The sequence below is a fragment of the Cetorhinus maximus genome, chromosome 12 (genome assembly GCF_964194155.1).
Source record: "Cetorhinus maximus chromosome 12, sCetMax3.hap1.1, whole genome shotgun sequence".
NCBI lineage: Eukaryota > Metazoa > Chordata > Chondrichthyes > Lamniformes > Cetorhinidae > Cetorhinus > Cetorhinus maximus.
Window position 1 is genome coordinate 63,073,139 of NC_135890.1, and position 20,704 is coordinate 63,093,842.

Genomic DNA, 20,704 nt, shown 5'->3' on the forward strand with positions numbered 1-20,704 from the left:
CAGGCCTCTTACAAGAAATTACTTGACCTATATGGTACTTGAGAAGGAGTTGTTTGTGTTGAACAGCAAAGCTCTTTAATTAATGAAAAGCTGTGAGACAAGATGGCAATCACATTGGAGAGAGTTAAAAAACTTAAGTTGTGAATCTGCTTGTTTTGAAGGGAGTCTTGTTGGAGAACAAGCTGGTGAAGGAAGGCTACCTTGGCTGTCTCCTTTTTTCTACCTTGCCTAAAATTGTGTGTGGCTATCAATCTGCAGAAGGAGAATCCTCACCTGAGTGTAACTAGTCTACATTTGGACCTACAAAGCTGAGACCAGTGGTGAGAACTTCCAGGCATCCACTGGGACCAGTCGCCTGTCTTCACACGAGGGAACTCTAGGCTGACAGCATCGAAACCCTGTGGACTTTATCCTTTATTTTACAACGCCCATCCTCCAAAGCCCATCTCTGCAGAGAGACTTTATCTGTTTGTCCTCTGTTTGTCTGTGTGTATGCTGGGGGAATTCTTTAGGAAGAGATAGATAGTTATACTTCCTGATTGCAGTTGTGTGTTAACCTGTACTTGCAACTTGTTAAAAGAAGCTTCGTTTTAAAGTAAATTAATCATTCTGAATTTTGAAAGAAGCCTGGTCAGAGTCTCTTTTCTCATAGGTACTAGAGGTATATATATACACACTTGGCCAATTTGGTGAGAAAATTAAACATTTAAATTAATGGTACGGCCTGCGGAATAGTGAGGCTTGATAATTGGCGCACTCCTCCCATCCCGGTTGTAACATAAATTGGGGGCTCTTGCGGGATATTAAAACGTAGACAGCGGGTAATTGGATGTGGAATAATAATTGGTAAGGGATAAAAGTACAGAGACCAGATTTCTTATACATTGGTAAACTAAAATGGTGTTGGAAGTTGCTAAGATTTTTTTTTACAGATGGAAGATGTAACCATGACTAGTTTACAAAAAGTAACAAGAGTAAGCAAATGCAATTGGAGGATAAGCTGGAGTTAGAATTACCCAAAGGGGCAAGGAAAGCAGACATAGTTGAGGTAATAGCACAGCATTTGAAATTGGAAGGGGTACCAGAGAGACCACATTCTACAGGGGGTGAGTCAATTGAATTGGCTAAGATTCAGTTGCAAATTAAAAAACTTGAATTGGAGGTGAAGAAAAAAGAAAGAGAATTGGAATTGAAAAGGCTAGAGGTAAAAGAAAAAGAAAAGGAAAGAGAAAGAGCAGAAAAGGAAAAAGAAAGAGCATTTAGGAAGCTGGAACTGGAATTTCAGGCAAGGGAGAAGGATAAAAAAAGAGAGGCAAAGGAGAGAGAGAAGGAACGAGAAAGGGAATACAGGCTTTAAAGGCTAGACCTTAAAAAAGAGGCCTCAGATGCTGAGGAAGATTCTGATAGTGAAACAACCACCTTCAACCCAGAGTCCAGTGGCGAGATATTTAATTTTATGCAAGCTCTCCCAAAGTTTGAGGAAAAGGATGTAGAGGCATTCTTTATTTTGTTTGAAAAGGTAGCCAAGCAAATGAAGTGGCCAAATGAAATCCGGACATTGCTCTTCCAGAGTAGGTTGGTGGGTAGAGCTCATGAGGTTTATGCTTCACTTTCAGAAGAGTGGATTATGATGCAGTAAAAAAGGCTATTCTTAATGCATATGAGTTAGTCCCTGAGGCATACGGGCAGAAATTTCAGAATATAAGGAAACAGCCTGGGCAGACCTATATTGAGTTTGAGAGGGTAAAGCAGAGTAATTTTGACCATTGTATACAGACATTAAAGGTAGAGACCACGTATGAAGCTCTTAGAGAAATAATTCTCTTGGAAGAATTAAAAAATTCACTTGCTCCAGTTGTCAGAACCCATGTTGAAGATCAGAGGGTTAAAGCAGCTAGACAGGCAGCAGCAATGGCTGACGATTATGAGCTGATCCATAAATCTAAACCTTTTTTCCGTCATCCCCACAAACCTGAGCAGGATAGAAGGAGAGAAGGTGAAAGGAAGGCAAGTAGCCAGGGAAGAGAAGGGACAGCTGGGAATTCCCCAGAAACTCCTCCTCAGACCAGAAAGGAAGGTGCTGAGGGTGGAAGCGCTATTCGAAGGCATAAATATTTCCTATGTAACAAAGTGGGACATGTTCAAGCCGATTGCTGGAAGTTTCATAGGAAATCCATGGGACTTATTGGGGTACGTAAGGGTGATTCAGGAAAAGGAGCCCTGACTGAAAGTACGACAGATCAAGTTGTAATGTTAACTGCAACTGTGAAAGCAAGTGTGAACACTCCTATGAGTTAGGAGAGGTGAATGAGATACATGAGAGTTATAAAAAATTTTTGTTGAGGGGAACAGTAACCTCTTATCCCTCAAATGAAACAGCTAAACTTATAATTATACTTAGAGATACGGGAGCCACTCAAACACTTTTGCTGAGGAAAGGCATAACTTTTCCACCAGAGAGCGCATTAAAAGCCAAAGTTTTAGTCAGTGGTATTGGTGGGCAGTATATACCCCTACCTTTGTATTGGGTGCATTTGGAGTCTGGCTTATTGTCTGGGACAGTGACGGTAGGGGTTGTTTAGAAGTTATCCTTAGATGGAGTTGATTTACTCCTGGGAAATGATTTAGCTGGAGTGAAGGTAATAGCTTCTCCCATAATTACAGAAAGCCCAAATGAGGTTAAAGAGATGGAGCAGTTACAGGAAACGGTTCCAGGAATTTTTCCTTTGTGTGTGATGATCCGAGCAATGGCTAAGCAAAGTCCATTATCAAAGGTCAAAGTGATACCACAGACAGATATTTGGTTGGCTGAAACTTTCTTTAAAGACTTAGATAATCCAAAAGAGACGTTTAACAAATCTTCTCTAGTTGAGGCTCAACAAGCTGATCCAGAGTTAAGTAAGATAGCACAATCAGCCCAAACCGAAGCTGAGGCGAAGGCAGTTTCAGAAAGTTGTTATATTAGGAATGGAATTATAATGAGGAAGTGGAGACCTCCTCACAGACCTGCAGATGAAGAGTGGACACTTGTTCATCAGGTAGAGGTACTGCCCAAATATCATAAAGAGATATTACAGAAAGCACGTGAAATTCCTATGGCAGGACATGGAGGGATACAGAAAACTCAAGCGCGGAGAAGCCAGCAATTTTACTGGCCAGCTCTTCATAAGGACATGGTGCAGTTTTGTAAAACGTGCCAGATGGTAGGAAAACCACAACATGCAATCCAACCGGCACCCTTAATTCCTATACCAGCTTTTGCAGAACCATTCAGTAGGGTGTTATTGGACTTTGTGGGACCATTACCAAAAACGAAAGCAGGACACCAGTATATCCTTACTATTATGGATATGACCACTCTATTTCTAGAGGCCATCCCTTTTAAGGGCCATTACAGCTAAAGTAGTGGTAGAGAAATTAACCCAATCTTTTTACTCAATATGGATTACCAGTAGAGATCCAGTTGGATCAAGGTTCCAATTTTATGTCTAAAATTTTTCAGAACATAATGAGTAGTTTGGGTATGAAACAGTTAAAGTCCACAGCATATCATCCACAAACGCAGGGAGCTTTTGAGAGGTACCATCAAACTCTCAAAACAATGATTAAAGCATATTGTCATGAATGTCCCCATGATTGGGACAAAGGACTAGGACTGGATTTTCTTTTATTTGCTACCTGAGATTCACCAAATGAATCTACTGGTTTTAGCTGTTTTGAATTAATTTATGGACATGAGATATGAGGTCCTCTGAAATTAACCAAAGAAAAGTTTTTCGGAGAGAAGGACGAATCCTCTATGTTAGATTATGTGTCCGTCTTCCAGGAACGGCTCACGGGAGCCTGCAAAGTGGCTTAAGAACATCTTAAAATTTCTCAAACAAAGATGAAAGAATGGGCAGATAAGCAAGCTATGGCCTGAACATTACAACCAGGGTGTGAAGTGTTAGTATTATTACCATTACAGGAGGAACCTCTAAAAGCACAGTTCAGTGGTCCATACAAGGTAATTAAGAGGGTTAGTAAACTAAATTATTTGATAAGTACACCAGATCGTAGAAAAAAGAATCAGCTGTATCATATCAATATGTTAAAACAATACCATTGTAAGGAGGAAGATAGGAATGAGCAGGTGTGTCAGGTTGTATGCATAGCGGAGGATGAAGGAAACAGTAAGAGTGAGGTAGATGGAGACTTAGGCAGTTCACAAATTGAACCTCCTACAATCAGGTTAGCTAACTCTGAAATATTAGGGCAGTTAGATACCATATTTTCATATTTAGAGGTAGGACAATGAGAGGATCTAGTGAGGGTAATTACAGAATTTAAAGGGATCTGTAGGGATAAACCAGGGTCTACAACTTTAGCCACACATGATATGGATGTAGGGGAATTTTCTCCTATTAAACAACATCCTTCTCGGTTAAGTCCAGAGAAACAAGCTGAAGTGACAGCAGAAATTCAGTATAAGTTAGAAAATCACCTAATTGAGCCTAGTCAAAGCAGTTGGTGTTCTCCAGTAGTGTTAGTGCCTAAACCTGATGGGTCAACCAGATTCTGCATAGATTATAGAAAGGTTAATGCGATAAAATGTCCCCACTTTTATATTCCATTCCTCTTGCAATAATTGCCAACATTCCATTTACGTTCCTTGCTGTACCTGCATACTAATTTTGTGATTCATGTACCAGGACACCCAGAACCCTCTATACCACTGAGTTCTGCATTCTCTCTCCATTTAAATAGTATGCAGCTTTTCTATTCTTCCTGCAAATGTGGACAAGTTCACATTTACCCACATTAAACTCCATTTGCCAAAATTGTGCCCACTCACTTAACCTTTGCAGACTCTCTAATTCCTCTTGATAACTTACTTTCCTACCAATCTTGGTGTCATTGGCAAATTTAGCTATCATACATTCGGCCCCTTCGTCCAAGTCATTATCATATATTGTGAATAGTTGATAACCCAGCACTGACCCCAATCCGTAAAAGACCTATTTATCTGTGCTGTTTTCTACCTGTTAGCTAACCAATCCTTTATCCATGCTAATATGTTACCCCCTACATCATGTGCTCTTATCTTGTGTAGTAACCTTTGATATGGCACCTGATCAAATGTCTTTTGCAAATCCAAGTACACCACATCTACCAGTTCCCCTTTATCCACCTTGAATGTTACTTCATCAAAAACTCTAATGCATTAGTTAAACATTATTTCCCTTTCACAAAGCCATGTTGGATCTGCCTTATCACATCATGATTTTCTAAGCATCCTGCTATAACCACCTTAAAAATAGATTCTAGCACTTTCCCAATGACAGATGTCAGGCTAACTGGCCTATAGCTTCCTGCTTTCTGCCTCCCGATGCCCACATCCCATGAGAGAATAAAGGAAAAGAAACTTCTCATACCTTGGCAGCTGCTGCTCCCAAAAGGCCACTATTGACAAGGAAATCCAACACCAGACCAGCTGCGCCAGCTCAGCCTTCTTCAAACTATGGTAGCGAGTGTTTGACAGCAAAGACAGCAAGTCAACAAAAGTGATAGTGTACAGAGCAGTTGTCGTCACCACACTCCTGTACTGCAGTGAGACCTGGACTGTGTATCAGCGAATATAAGAGCACCAGAGAAATTCCATCAGCAATGCTTCCACCACATCCTCTGACTTCAATGGGAGGACTGTCAAGCTAAAGCTAATGGCACCTGTCTTTCTTGTGTCCTTCTTGAAATCAGCTCCTCAAGGATTTAGACAACACTCCTGCAGAATCAGCTTTGATGGACTGGACGCTGAGTCCTGACGGCTGAAAGGCGTTTCCACTGCCAGGTCCTGTTTTTTCAACTCTCAAATGACCAACGTTCTGGGGGAGGCCAAAGAAAACTCTACAAAAACACTGAGAAGGTCTCAAAGTGCGGCAGCATTGACAATGACTCGGAGGATCTTGCTACCAATTGTTCAAAATGGCAACAACTTGTCCATCAACATGCATCACGCTTTGAGTCCTCAACAGTGAAACAGAGTTGCATCAGAGAAAGGATGAAAAGGGAGCAAATCCTGCACTCTGGATCCCACTGCCTTGTGGGACATCTGCACCATGTGTTCAAAGATCTGTGGGTCAAGAGTTGGCCTGTTCAGTCACATGAAGACCTAGGGCAGAAACTCGCATCCTTAAGGAGACATCCTCCTCAAATCTTGGGATGGCTGAGAACGACACTGTGGGACTTGGCTGCTTGCAAATTGACTCCTGAATTACAACAGCAACTAGCGCTCAAATAGTTGAAGGCAGTGGGACAGATTAACAAAGAAGTTAATAAAGCGTATTGGGATCCTGGGCTTTGTGAATGGTGTGCAAAAAACTTCCTTTGGCTTGGCCCTAGCCGAAGCATTGTGTCCATTTCTGTGCATCACACTTTAGGAAGGATGTGAAGGATTTCAAAAGGGTACAGAGAGATTTACTAGAATGATTCCAGGAATGAATGATTGCAATTATTTGGATAGACTAGAAAAGCTGGTGTTATTCTCTTTAAATTGGAGAAGGCTGAGAAGAGATTTGATAGAGGTGTTTAAACTTATGAAGGCTTTTGATAGGATAAATAAAGTGGAACTGTTTCCATCTGCTGAAGGATCGATAATGAGAGGACACAGACCTTAGGGGATTGGCAAAAGAATCAGAAGTTAATGAGGAAGAACCTTTTTTATGTAACGTGTTGAGGATTTAGAATGCACTGCTGGATATTGGATGCTGGATATTGATTCAATAGTAACTTTCAAAAGGGAATTGAATAAATACTAAAGGAGAAAAGATGACTAGATACGAGGAAAAAGCAGGGGAGTTCAACTAACTGGATTCCTTTTCAAGAGCACTAGACCAAAGGGCTGCCTCCCCATGCTGTACTATTCTATGCCTACAATTGAAAGGTAGTTCATTGGTTATAAAGTGCTTTCAGACATCCTGATAAACACTGTATAGGGAAAGTATTTTTTCCCTGTGCAAGAACTTGGAACAATGTGTGTGCAAAATCTCCCAGAGATGGTGAAGTGCATTTTTTGACTTGGTTCCTGCAAAGTAAATAAACATACTTTCCCTATCAGCTCAGGATAGAATTAGTAGTCACATGGAAAAATGTGGGTTGATTAGGAAGAGTCAGCATGGATTTCTAAAGGGGAAATTGTGTTTAACTAACTTGCTGGAATTTTTGGAGAGGTAACAGAAAGGGTAGATGAGGATAATGCTGTTGATGTGTACATGGGGGAGAATTTTCTCCCTGTCGGAGGGGGATGGGCAGGAGCGTGCAAAGGCAGGGGCGCAGCCGATCGCCGCCCACGATTGGCTGTGCGCCGCCATTTTACGTGGGCGGGCCAATTAAGGCCCACCCAGCACTGAGCGCTTCCTGTGCGGGCGGGGGGAGTAGGCTGTGTCGGGGCCTGAGCTCTTTCGTGCATATGCACAAAAGAGCGCAGAAATCTCCCAGAGGCACAGAGCTGCCTCAGGGAGATCAGGTTGAGTTTCAAAAATTTTAATAAAGAGAGAAAAAAAAATTCAGGACATATCCCTTCATGTGAAAGTGTCACATGAGCTGGGACATATCTATGAATTTTAATGAAATCCTTTATAAATCATTCATGAAACCTCATCCCGCCCATGGATGAGGTTTCATGAAAAATGCGAAGGCCATCTGGGCTCTTCGCCTGCCCGCCAACCTTAAGGTTGGACGGGCAGCTTTGTTAAGTGGTTTAATTAGTTTTAAAATGGCCTTAATAGGCCTTTGACAATTCAGCGGGCGCGCAGCCGACTCCAGTGTGCGCCTGCCAAACTGAAAATCAGAATGACGTGCTGTGACCTCGGGACGCATGCCCGACGTCACTGCGTGTCATTTTATGCATTGGCGATCCCCCGCTCACCGAGCCGAAGATTCTGGCCATGGACTTTCAAAAGGCATTCGATACAGTGTCACACAACAGACTTGTGAGGAAAGTTATAGCTCATGGAATAAAAGGGACAGTAGAAATGTGGATACAAAATTGGCCGAGTAATAGGAAACACAGGGTAATAGTAAATGGATATTTTTCAGACTGAAGGAAGGTTTATAGTGGAGTTCCCCAGGGGTCAGTATTGGGACCCTTGCTTTTCCTGACATATATTAATGATCTATATCTTGATATGCAGGGGACAGTTTTAAAGTTTGTGGATGATATGAAACTTGGAAACATTTGTAAACTTTGAGGAGCACAGTGTGGAACTTCAAAAGGATATAGACAAGTTGGTGAAGTGGGCAGATAGGTGGCAGGTGAAGTTCACTGCGAAGAAGTGTCAAGGTGATGCATTTTGGTAGGAAGAACATGAAGAGACAATATAAATGGAGGAGTAGAAGGACCTGGGTGTATATGTCCATAGATCATCGAAGATGACAGGACAGGTGGAGAGAGCAGTTAATAAAGCATACAATATCCTGGGCTTTATCAATAGGCATAGAGGTTATGCTGAACTTGTATTCAACTAGTTAGACCTCAGCTGGAGTACTATGTACAGTTCTGGGCACCACACTATAGGAAGGATGTGAACGCATTGGAGAGAGTGCAGAAGAGGTTTACAAGAATGGTTCCAGGGATGAAAAACTTCAGTTGTGAAGATGGATTGGAGAGGGTTGGGACTGTTATCCTTGGAGAGGAGAAGGCTAAGAGGAGATTTGATAGAGGTGTTCAAACTCATGAGTAGATAAGGAGGAACTGTTCTTGCTTGTAAAAGGATCAAGAATGAGAGGGCACAGATTTAAAGTGATTTGCAAAAGAAGCAAATGTGATGTGAGAAAAAACTTTTTCACACAGTGAGTGGTTCGAGTCTGGAATGAACTACCTGGAAGTGTGTCGGAGGCAGGTTTAATTGAGGCATTTAAGAGGGTATAAGATGATTATTTGAATAGAAACAATGTGCAGGGGTACAAGGAAAAGGCAGGAGAATGGCACTGAGTCATAATACTCATTTGGAGAGCCGGTGTAGACACGATGGGCCGAATGGCCTCCTTCTGCGCTGTAACGATTCTGTGGTTCTGTGAGTTGCAGGTAGATTAAATATCAATTACTTTTGCCTCGAGTCAGTAGGTCATGGGTTCAGGCCTCATACCAAAGGATGTATGTGCATAATCTAGACCGATCCTTCAGTGCAAAAATTCCTATGAACTAAAAATTGTCAGGCACCAAAACTACTGGTAACAAAATTTATGCTCACTTTATATCATTTCTATTGCAATCCCTTGAAGATGTTGATGACATTAGTGAATTAAAACATTCACAGTGTTTAGCAAATAGTTTTAAACACCTTTTGTTGGGCAAGTGTAAGCAGCATCATTCTGGACTCTATTTCCCTCAGATAAACCTTGTGTTTACATACAGTGGAATAGACCCGGGTCTTTCAACCCATTACCAGCAGTCCAGCAAAGAATGCTGGGCCAATGACCCAAATTCATGGCACGATGTTTTGAGATTAACTGATTACGAAATATTCCTTGATAGCAGCTTTTTATAAACAGTGCACAGACACTCTGATTGCAGATGACAGCTGGCAGTAAATATCTTCTTGCCAGACCTGGTGAGTTTGAACGTCATGCTTAAGTTACAGCCAGTTCTCCTTCTCACTATAACTGTCACTTCAGCATATTCTAAGATGGAAACTGATAGCTTATCACTACTTTCAATACCATCATCCTGTCTACTGGAATCAAGACCAAGAAAATGCATTCTAGATATCGCCTTCTAATAATTTAATACTGTAGAATATAAGTTAATGAAGGTGATACAAATGATAAAACTTCAATAGCACAATCTACCATTAAATCTGTTTTTAAATCTACTACAGCTATGGGAGAGATTTCTGTGTATTGTGCTATAAAATTATTGGTTACTACAACCATATCTCATAAAACTGATCTTTGATCATTTCATTTCTGTCACTTGCTGAGGAGTTATATCTAAAATTCCTCTGCTAATCTCTAAACCCATTGTGACCTGGAGGAAAGTGCGCTTTTCATTAAGGTTCTGTAACTGCAACACTGCTTGAGTATCCAGCTAGAACACACGAACTTGGCCAATTCCCCTCACTTTTTCCCCACGTTTGTTTCAAATGGTATGAGTGCTCAAAGTGCTAAGCCCAGACAGGCCTCCGTTCTAGTCATGTGGATTTCGTACCTAAGGTTACAAGTTAACAAAATTGCACGTAAAAAGCACTTTTAACATCGCAAACTATCCCAAGTTGCTTCATTGGAAATTTAATACTGAGCCATATAAGGAAATATTAACATAGGTAACGAAAAGCTTGGTCAAAGAGTGGTTTTAAAGAGAATCTTAAAAGAGGAGAGACAGAGAGATTTAGGGAGGGAATTCTAGAGCCAAGAGCCTAGACAACAACATTCTTTTGTCAATATAACAAGATCAGGACTATTAGGAACACTAATTCCCCCATTTAACCTGAACAGGCCCAATTGATGAAAATTGCAAATTGATGTTTGTGTACAAACCTAGTTGAACTCCTAAAGGTGTCAGTCAGAAGCCTATTTCTTTTCCGCAGCGTCACAGTTAATGATGGTGTTAAATGAATGCATTAACGAACATGATTCAATTCCTGCACCAATGTTCTTTCTTCAGATTTCCTGGGATCAGCCAGCAGAAGCCATACATAACTGGATTCGTGGCCATGATAAAGTACCTGGAGCATGGACTCTCATTAATGAACAGGTACTTGAAACATTCACCTTTTTAAATGTTTTAGTGCAAAGTCTGTGATGTGCAGCACAGGATAATAAGCCAGCATAGGATTTACTGCTTAAATAGAGTACCGTAAAGACAATTTTGGGTTAATATGGCTCCAATCTGGCTGGTAGGATATTGTAGACTGACACCAGGGGCCAGATTTTTGTCTTCACTTCGGGAAGCAAGAGTCAGGCCATTTCCTGATGTCACATTCTCTACTTGTAAAAGGCAGTGCAGTTTCACGAAAATTTCATCTCCAGCAATCAAGTACGGGCTGGTGTCTGGACTGCCGCTGCCCAAGGCGGCAGTGGAGGCAGCTGAATGACAAGGCCAGCAGGTTAGAAGGCCAGCCTCTGTTTACTGGGGCATTTACTGGATCTTTAAACTCTTTAACCCTTGTGCCTCACACCCCCCACCCGCCCCACAGACCTCCCATGCCCCCTATGCAGCCTCCATGCCCACTCACCAAGTATCCACTAGGTACAGAATTATAAGCCATATAATAAAGCAAGACTTTGATTTTTTTTAATTTATTGTTTCATGGGATGTGGGCATCACTGGCATCACCCCTGAACTGAGTAGTTTGCTAAGCCATTTCAGAGGGCAGTTAAGAGTCAACCACATTGCTGTAGATCTGGAGTCACATGTAGGCCTGTCCTGGAAACGGGTTGGGGTGGGGTGTGGGTGGTGCGGGTGGTGGGGGTTGGGTGAGGCTGGGAGGGGATGCGGGGTGGAAGCGCGAACTGACCATGACACCATGATAAAGGAAGCCATTTAAGTGAGGGGAATAAATAAGAATGTAATGGCCGTAGGGGACAGTATCGTCAGGGGAATAGACACAGTCTTCCACAGCTGAGAGTGAGAGTCCAGGAGGCTGTGTAGCCTGCCTAGTGCCAGGGTTTGGAGAGGGAGGTTCCAGTAGTCATGGTGCATGTAGATACCAATGACATAGATAGGACTAGGAAAGGGGTTCTGTTTAGGGATTATGAGCAACTAGGGTCTAAATTAAAAAGCAGAACCTCAAAGGTAATAACCTCTGGATTATTACCTGAGCCACGAGCAAATTGACGTAGCTAAATAAGATTAGAGAGTTGAATGCGTGGCTCAAAGACTGGTGTGGGAGAGATGGGTTTCGATTTATGGAGCACTGGCACCTGTTCTGGGGAAAGTCGGAGCTGTACTGTTGGGACAATCTTCACTTGAATCTATTGTTCTGGTGAGTCCTATAACTAGGATGGTAGAGAGGGCTTTAAACTAAATAGTGGGAGCGAGGAATAAAAAGATGTGATAAACTAAAAGGAGAGGACAAGGCAAGAGAGCAAGTAGCAATAAGGGTAATGATAAAGCGTGGCAGGAAGGGACAGAGCATATAAACTTAAGAGTGTGCCAACAGATAAAGTCAGAGGTAACAAAAATAGTAAAAGACAGAACTAAAGGCACTGTATCTGAATATGCATAGCATTTGTAACAAAACAGATGAATTGTCAGCTCAAATAGAAATAAATATGTATGATCTGACATGGCTGCAAGATGACAAAGACTAGGACCTGAATATTCAAGGGTATATGACATTTTGGAAGGATAGGAAGCTACGAAAAAGTGGAGGGGTAGCTCTGCTAATTAAGAATGACATTTGTACAATAGTGAGAAATGACCTTAGTTCTAAAGATCAAGATGTAGAATCAGTTTGGGTAGAGATGAGAAATAGCAAAGGTAAGAAGTCACTTGGAGTAGTTTATAAGCCCTCTAACAGTAAATTCATTGTAGGATGGAGTGTACAAGAAGAAATAATGGGGCTTGTGGGAAAGGTATGGCGATAATCATGGGTGATTTTAATACATATAGATTGGATGACCAGGTTGGCAAAGGTAGCCTGGAAGATGAGTTCATACAGTGTTTTTGAGACAATTTCTTAGAGCAGCAAGTCCTAGGGTCAACCAGAGAGCAGGCTATTCTAAACCTGGTAATGTACAGTCAGACAAGATTAATTAATGTCCAGTGAAGTTCCAGTGAAGCCCAACGCAAACTGGAGGAACAGCACCTCATCTTCCTACTAGGCACTTTACAGCCTTCCAGACTGAATATTGAATTCAACAACTTTAGATCTTGAACTCTCTCCTCCATCCCCACCCCCTTTCCGTTTCTTGTCCCTTCCTTTTGTTTTTTCCAATAATTTATATAGATTTTTCTTTTCCCACCTAATGGAAATCCATTATTTTTAAATCTATACCTTTTATGCCCTGTTAGTCTTTCCACCCCACCCCCACTAGAGCTGTACCTTGAGTGTCCTGCCATCCATTCTTAATTAGCACATTCGTTTAGATAATATCACCACCTTCAACACCTCTTTGTTCTTTTGTCTGTGACATCTTTTGATTATCTGCTCCTATCACTGCTTGCTTGTCCCTACAACCACACCGCCCCCCCCCCACTTCTCTCCCCCCACCCCGCCCCATCTTAAACCAGCTTATATTTCACCCCTCTCTTAATATTACTCAGTTCTGTTGAAGGGTCATGAGGACTCGAAATGTCAACTCTTTTCTTCTCCGCCGATGCTGCCAGACCTGCTGAGTTTTTCCAGGTAATTCTGTTTTTGTTTAAGATTAATTAATGACCTCTTAGTAAATGAACCCCTAGGTAGCAGTGACCATAACATGATTGAATTTCACATTTAGTTTGAAGGACGGAAGAGTGGGTCTAAGACTAGTGTTTTAAACTTAAATAAAGGAAATTATAAGGGTATAAAGACAGAGCTGGCTAGAGTGAACTGGGAAATTAGGTCAAGGGATAGGTCAGTAGAGATGTTGTGGAAGACTTTTAAGGGGATAAGGAGATATTTTGCAACATTCAGCAAATATACATGTCGGTGAGAAAGACTCTAGGAGAAGGATGCATCATCTGTGGCTACCTAAGGAAGTTAAAGGTAGTATCAAATGAAAGAAAAAGCATGCAATTCCATGAAGATTTGTGGCAGGTTAAAAGATTGATTGGAATATAAAAACAGCAAAGAATGACTGAAAAAAAGGAAGGAGAAATTAGAGTATGAGATAAAACTAGCTAGAAATATAAAAACGTATAGTATTAGTTCCTCCAGGTATTTAAAAAGGAAAATAGTAACTAGGGTGAGCCTTGATCGCATAGTACGCCAATCTGGGGAATTGATGATGGAAATTGATAAGGAAATAGTGGATGTATTGAACTGATATTTTGTGTCTGTCATCACTGTAGAAGACACAAATAATATCCCAGAGAAATAATTGTAAATCAAGAGATAAAAGGGAGGGAGGAACTTAAAACAATTATGATCACCAGGGAAAGGGTATGAAGAAAATTATTCAAACTAAAGGCTGACAAGTCCCCAACTCCTGATAGTCTTCATCCTAGAGTCTTAAAAGAAGTGGCTGCTGAGATAGTAGATGCATTTGTTTTAATTTTCCAGAATTCCCTAGGGAACAATTTTCCCCCTGTCAGGGTGCGCCACCATTTTATGTGGGCGGGCTATGCACTCCCTGTGCAGGCGGGGGGGTGGTGGGGGGATTCCCTCAGCCAGGAGTGCACTCTTTTGCGCGTGCGCGTGAAAGAGCGCACAGAACTCCCTGAGTCTAAGTGCTGCCTCGGGGAGATCGGCTCCGTTTTGAAACTTCTAATAAAGGAGTTTAAAAATTTTCCCTGCCATGTCCCCTCATGTGACACTGTCACATGAGTTGGGACATGTCCATAACTTTTATTGCAACCTTTCATTAAAATTTTAAAACCCTCATGAAGCCTCATCCTGCCAGTGGATGGGGTTTCATGTTTTTCCACAAGCCCGCCTGGACTCCTGGCCAGTCCGCCAACCTAAAGGTTGGATAGGCAGGTCCATTAATAAGCTGAATTGGTTTCTTAATGGCCTTAACAGGCCATTGTCAGGTCAGCGGGCTATGCGCCTGCCGATCTGAAAATGTAAATGACACGGGGTGACGTTGGGAGTCCCACTCGACGTCACCCCACGTCATTTTACACATCGGCGTGCGGGTCCCGCCTTCTGCTCGCCGACGGAAATATTCTGTCCCTAGGTTCTGGAAAGGTCCCATCAGGTTGGAAAATAGTGAATGTAACTCCTCTATTCAAAAAAGGAAGGAGACAGAAAGCAGGAAACTGCAGGCTAACATCTATCATAGGGAAAATTCTAGACTATTATTAAGGAGATTATAGCGGGCACTTAGAAAATCTTACCACAATCAGACAGTGTCGACATGGTTTTGTGAAAGGGAAATCATGTTTGACTAATTTATTAGTGTTCTTTGAGGCAGTAATATGCATTGTGAATATGGGGAACCTGTGGATGTGCTGCATTTAGATTTCCAACTCCAGAAGGCATTTGCCAAGGTGCCACATCAAAGGTTGCTGCTCAAAATAAGAGCTCATGGTGTAGGGGGTAATATATTAGCATGGATAGAGGATTGGCTAGCTGAGTGGGAACAGAGAGTAGGCATAAAAGGATCGTTTTCAGGTTGGCAAGCTCTAACCAGTGGAATCCCACAGGGATCAGTGCTGGGGCCTTAACTATTTACAGTCTACATCAATGACTTGGATGAAGAGACTGAGTGTGTAGTTGCTAAATTTGCTGATGACACAAAGATGGGTAGGAGAGTAAGTTGTGAAGGGGAAATGAGGAGTCTGCAAAGGGATATTATTAGGTTAACTGAGTAGGCAAAAATTTGGCTGATGGAGTATAAAGTGGGAAAATGTGAACTTGCCCACTTTAGCAGGAAGAATAAAAAAGCAACATATTATTTAAATGGAGAGAGATTGCAGCACTCTGTGGTACAGAGGAATCTGGGTGTCCTGGTACATGAATCACACAAAATTGTTTATGCAAGGAAAATGGAATATAAAAATAAGGATGTTTTGCTACAGTTGTACAGGGTGTTGGTGAGACCAAGAGTGCTGTGTATAGTTTTGACACAATTGCTGTGAATACATTATACAGTAACTTACAGAAAAGACAATATCTGATTGCTGCTGAATTTGTTTTTCATCTTAAGAATGTTAACCTTGCATGCCTAAGAGATTACTTGGTTTCTGCAATACATTGATTAACAGTTGTATACTGTTTCTTGCGCATTTCAGGCAGTCACTTTGTATGGTTCATCCATGTATAAAGGTACAATCCCATCAGGCCAGCCGTTGGAGATCAATGGTGCCAGCAAGCCTGGCTTGGTAACCTGCAATGGGCTGGTTCTCTTTGGCAATGATGGAAACATGGTAAGACTCTGTTACACTGACATTGTCATGGGATGATTTTTTTCTAAATCTAAAACTTCTGAAATTCTGCTGACCATTGTGGTGAAGTATTAGTTTCTACAAATAAACTCTTGCTTTGCATTTTCACGATTGCTTTTACTGTAAGTTTGTTCATGAAATGTAAATAGATTTAGAAGTGACGATAGTAACAGGTCTCAGCTGAAGTATTTGTCTTTGAAAGGTTATTTTAAGGTTGTTTGTAAATGTTTAAGGATAGAAACAGCAAGCATGTGGAAATTAATGGAGTTCTATCTAAATGAAACTGCTCCAAATCCAAAAATCTCCGTAACTTTTCACGAAATTATTTTTATTTCCTTATTTATATTATATTTATTTTCTCTGTTTTCCCTTTCTTTCTCCGTGGTGGTTCAGTGGTGCAGCTTCCTCTGTATCATGCACACTGTCCATTCTACACAGTTCAACCCAGAAGACTGTCGTATCATTGCTAGGCACAGCCCACTCAACACGGTCATCTTTGTAAAGCCAGCTCCCTGGCTCCAAATCTGAGTGATTGATTGTAAATTACCTCAGAATTGTCCTGGCATTGTTGAATGCAGCACAGGCCTTGGATTGGACCTGGGACCTTTTGGTTTGGTTTTGTTGAGTGGCAGTGCATACAGAAGGTCCTGGATTTATTTGATGCTTGTGATGTCTACACTTGCTATCTTAAATTAGTGATGATCATTCACAACAATAACAGAAAATGCTGGAAAAACTCAGCAGTTTCTGACAGCATCTGTGGAGGGAGAAACAGTGATGATCGTTGTCTATTGCAGTTGGTGGTTCGAAACCTTCAGTTTGAAGATGGGAAAATGATTCCTGCCTCCAAATATTTCTCTTCTGGCGACGCTGTCGCTGTGGAACTGACTGAAGAAGAAAAGAAAGTCGCTGAGGGTATAAAGGTAAGGCCAGATTCTCTGTAATGGGAATCTACAAATAACACAAAAGGGAGGCTTCTTACTCTAGTGTGTTTCTCACTGTAGATAGTTGTTTTCTGCCCCACTCTATTTGGCAGTCTTTTGCTTTCAGTGGAGCTGTTCACTATCATGTCATCTTAAGGATGTTCTGTATAATGCAAAAAAAAAAATCCAAATTGTATTGATTGGCTCGGGGAGCTGGGATGGGGTTGTGGTTAAGCGTAGTTGAGCTAATTATGAATGAGTGAAAAGTAAAAGTAAATTTAGAAGAAAAGTCAAATTAGCAGGGTGTTTTCCCAATATCCTGGCCAACATTTATCCCTCATTAGTCTCATTGCGATTTATGGATATTACAGAATTGCTGCAGCAGTTTCCTTTAGAACAGTCACTGCTCATTATAAAGTATTTCAATGTAGGTTTTGATAAATGTTTGGAATCATATGTCAGTCTAGATAATTGGAGCAAACATTTTCAGGTTATTTGGAGCATAAGTAGATAAACATGACAAGTGAACTTTGATGGGCTGTATGGCCTTCTGCTAACCCTGTTTTTCATTCAAATGCTTACTTTCATTTGTGAAATGCTCCCAATTACTCCCCGTTTACTCTTTTAAAAAAATGCACCTGTTGGATGAGAGTTTTCCTGGGACTCCCAGAGCTTCTGTAATAATTGATTGGCAGAAACTATGCTCGCTTTCTCCTGAGGATCTGGTGGAGTTACAGTACGAGATCAGGGCAATGTGACGGTACCCTACCCTAGCTGTAACAACCTCCAATTTAAATTTGCAATGCCATTTGTGTAAATCAGATTTCCAATGCTGTGTGAACGATACTGCCTTGCAGCTCTGGATGTTTACATTGCATATCTGTGCTTCAAGAGCCTTGATATGGAGTTAGGTCACAATTATGCTAAAGACATGCAGTTGTGCCTCACCACCACCTTGCTCGAACGCTCCACTGCCTGTGTTAGACTGCTTGACCATATTTGATGAGCAGAAGCTTCCTTCAGTTAAACATTGCAAAGACTGGAGTCATTGTTTTTTGTCCCCACCACAAACTCTATTCCTTAACTACTGATTCCATCTCTCTCCCTAGCCAATATTGGCATCCTATTTAACCCTGAGGTTTTCTAACTCCAGCTTTCAACCACCAAGACTGTCTACTTCCACCTCTGTGACATCATCCCCTGCCTCAGCTCATCAGCTACTGAAACCTTCATCAATGCCTTTGTTACTTCCAGACTGGACTATTCAATGTCTCCTGGCCAGCCTCCCATCTTCCATCCCCCATAAACTTGATCTCACCTTAAACTCTGCTGCCTGTATCCTAATCACACCAAGTCTCAGTTACACATCAATTATGTGCTCACTGACTTAAATTGGCTCCTGGTCTATCAATATTTCTGATTTAAAAATATCCTCCTCATGTTTTAACCTCTCCATGGCTTTGCCCCTCTGTATCTCTGCAACCTCTTCCAGCCCTAAAATCCTTCTCGCCAGAACACATAGTTTCTTTGACTTTGACATCTTGTTCACCACCACTTCATTTGCCCATTGGCACCACACCTTCAACCACCTTCGCCCAAAGCTCTGGAATTCACTCCCTAAACCACTCCACCTCTCTCCCTCCTTTGAGACGCTCCATAAAGTTTACTTCTTCAAATCTCCTAGTGTCGTCTTCTTTGTGAAATGCCTTAGGAACACAGGAGGCGGCCATTCAGCACTTTGAGCCTGTTCCTGCTTCAATGGCTGATTCTGATCTGTACCTTAACTCCATCTATTCACTTGGGCTGCATTACCCTTAACATCCTTGCCCAACCAAAATCTATTAATTTCAGTTTTGAAATTTTCATTTTACCCATACAACTTTTTAGTGGAGAGAGTTCCAGATTTCCACTACCCTTTATGTAAAGAAGTGCTTCCTGACATCACCCCTGAGCAGCGTAGTTTTAAAACTACATCCCCTTGTTTTACACTATCTACCCCCTGAAAACCATCTTAAGCTCTTAAAACCATCTAAATTAGGTTATCTTTAATCTTCTATAAACAAGGGAATACAAGCCTAGTCTCTGCAACCTCTCATAATTTAATCTTTTTAGCCTGCTATTATTTTGGTGAATCTGCACTACATCTGCTCCACTTCCTGGGGTGCATTGTCCAGAATTGATTATAGTATTCTGGATGGGATCTAACTAGAGCTTTCTGTATTTGTAACATAATTTCCACCCTTTTGTATTCTAGCACTGTTGGTGTAAAGGCCAACATTTCAGTTATTTCTAAGTGTCCAATAATTTTTAGTGATATCTGTTTGTAGACCCCTGAATTTCTCTGCTCGTCCACAGTTTCTCGCTTGTCATAGGAAGTATTCTGATCTATATCTCTTGGGTGCGAAGTGGATGACCTTAAGCTTTTCAGATTGAACTCCACCTGCCACAGTTTCTCCCACTCATTTAATCTATCAATGTCCCTTTGCAACTTTCTGTTCTCATCTACACTATTTACTGTGCCCACCTAACTTGGTGTCATTGACAAATTTGGATATATGGCTCTCTATTGCTTCATCCAAGTCATTTATTAATGCAATAAAAAGCTATGACCTGGACGACAGCACCAATCACATCCTGGCAATTTAACTACATACCCATTATGCATTCTCTGTTTCCTACCTTCTAACCAATTCCCTATCCAAGCCTTTAATTCCAAATGTTCTAATCTTTGTTAACACCCTTATGTGGAGCCTTGTTGAATGTCTTCTGAAGGTCTATAAGGAATGTCTTATAAAAGATAAGACGCCCCCTTATCAACAATGTTTTGAGGTCCTGTGTCATGGGAGTGCTTTGTTAGCTGTCGGCCAGTGGTGCTTTTTGAGGAGGATGTTTTTCCTGCAGACATCAGGAGGTTCAATATGTGCTGGCACAGGAAGGCACTCGAGCTGTGTTAGTCTCAATGTTCCAGACATAATCCTCATGACTTCCCAGGGGTGGATATCTACCATGTTTGTGTGGAGATCCCTGAGCCAGGTTGAGCAGCAGTACTGTGTTGTTCAGTTGACCAGGGCAAGTGAAGCAGTGCATAGTCTGAAATCCCGTAGTCCCTACTGGAACACACTCCATACCCCACACACTAACGGCAGCTCCACCTTTCAAAGGCGCGTCTCCTGGTTGACTGCAAACATCACCAATGGCAACCTGGTGACTGACCCGAGTGATGAAGTCCCAGGTTTTAACCTTCCACAGAAAATTGGGACAACCCTCAACCGCTTGAGGATGGGCCAGGGAAGCTGTGGCCACTTGCTCCACAAGTGCAACATAAGGAAATTGTGACTGTGGCCAGCCAAGTCAGATTATCACCCACACACTGGACTCCTGCCCTGAGAGATCCATTCCTGGTGGCATCACAACCATTCACACTGTGTCAGCTGAAGCCGTTGAATGGATTATCACCCTTAACATCCAACTGTAACCCAGCCATACAAATAAAAAAAAACCGTGTTAGTGACCTTCTCAAAAAATTCAATTAAATTTGTATGGCTCTCTGATCAGTTCATATTTGTTGAAATGCTCACTGTGTCCCCAGTAACTTGCCAACAGCAGATAAATATTTTTTTCCTATTCTTCTTAAAAAATGGAATGTTTTTGGCAATTTTGCAATTCATGGAGAAATTCCTGAATTGAGAAAGTTTTGGAAGATCATGATAACCCATCAACAAGTTCCTCACCTACTACTTTTAATACCCAGGGTTGGAATCCATTGGCTCCT

At 41.6% G+C, this 20,704-nt stretch overlaps 1 protein-coding gene across 1 annotated transcript in view; it reads left to right on the forward strand.

The window, feature by feature from the left end:
- Positions 1–20,704, forward strand: part of LOC144687519 (mitochondrial 10-formyltetrahydrofolate dehydrogenase-like) — a 129,947-nt gene that overhangs the window by 49,518 nt on the left and 59,725 nt on the right. The window contains exons 6-8 of the mRNA XM_078553760.1: positions 10,640–10,729; positions 15,857–15,991; positions 16,807–16,932. Coding sequence (XP_078409886.1) covers positions 10,640–10,729; positions 15,857–15,991; positions 16,807–16,932 — 351 coding nt within the window. The remainder of the gene's footprint in view (positions 1–10,639; positions 10,730–15,856; positions 15,992–16,806; positions 16,933–20,704) is intronic.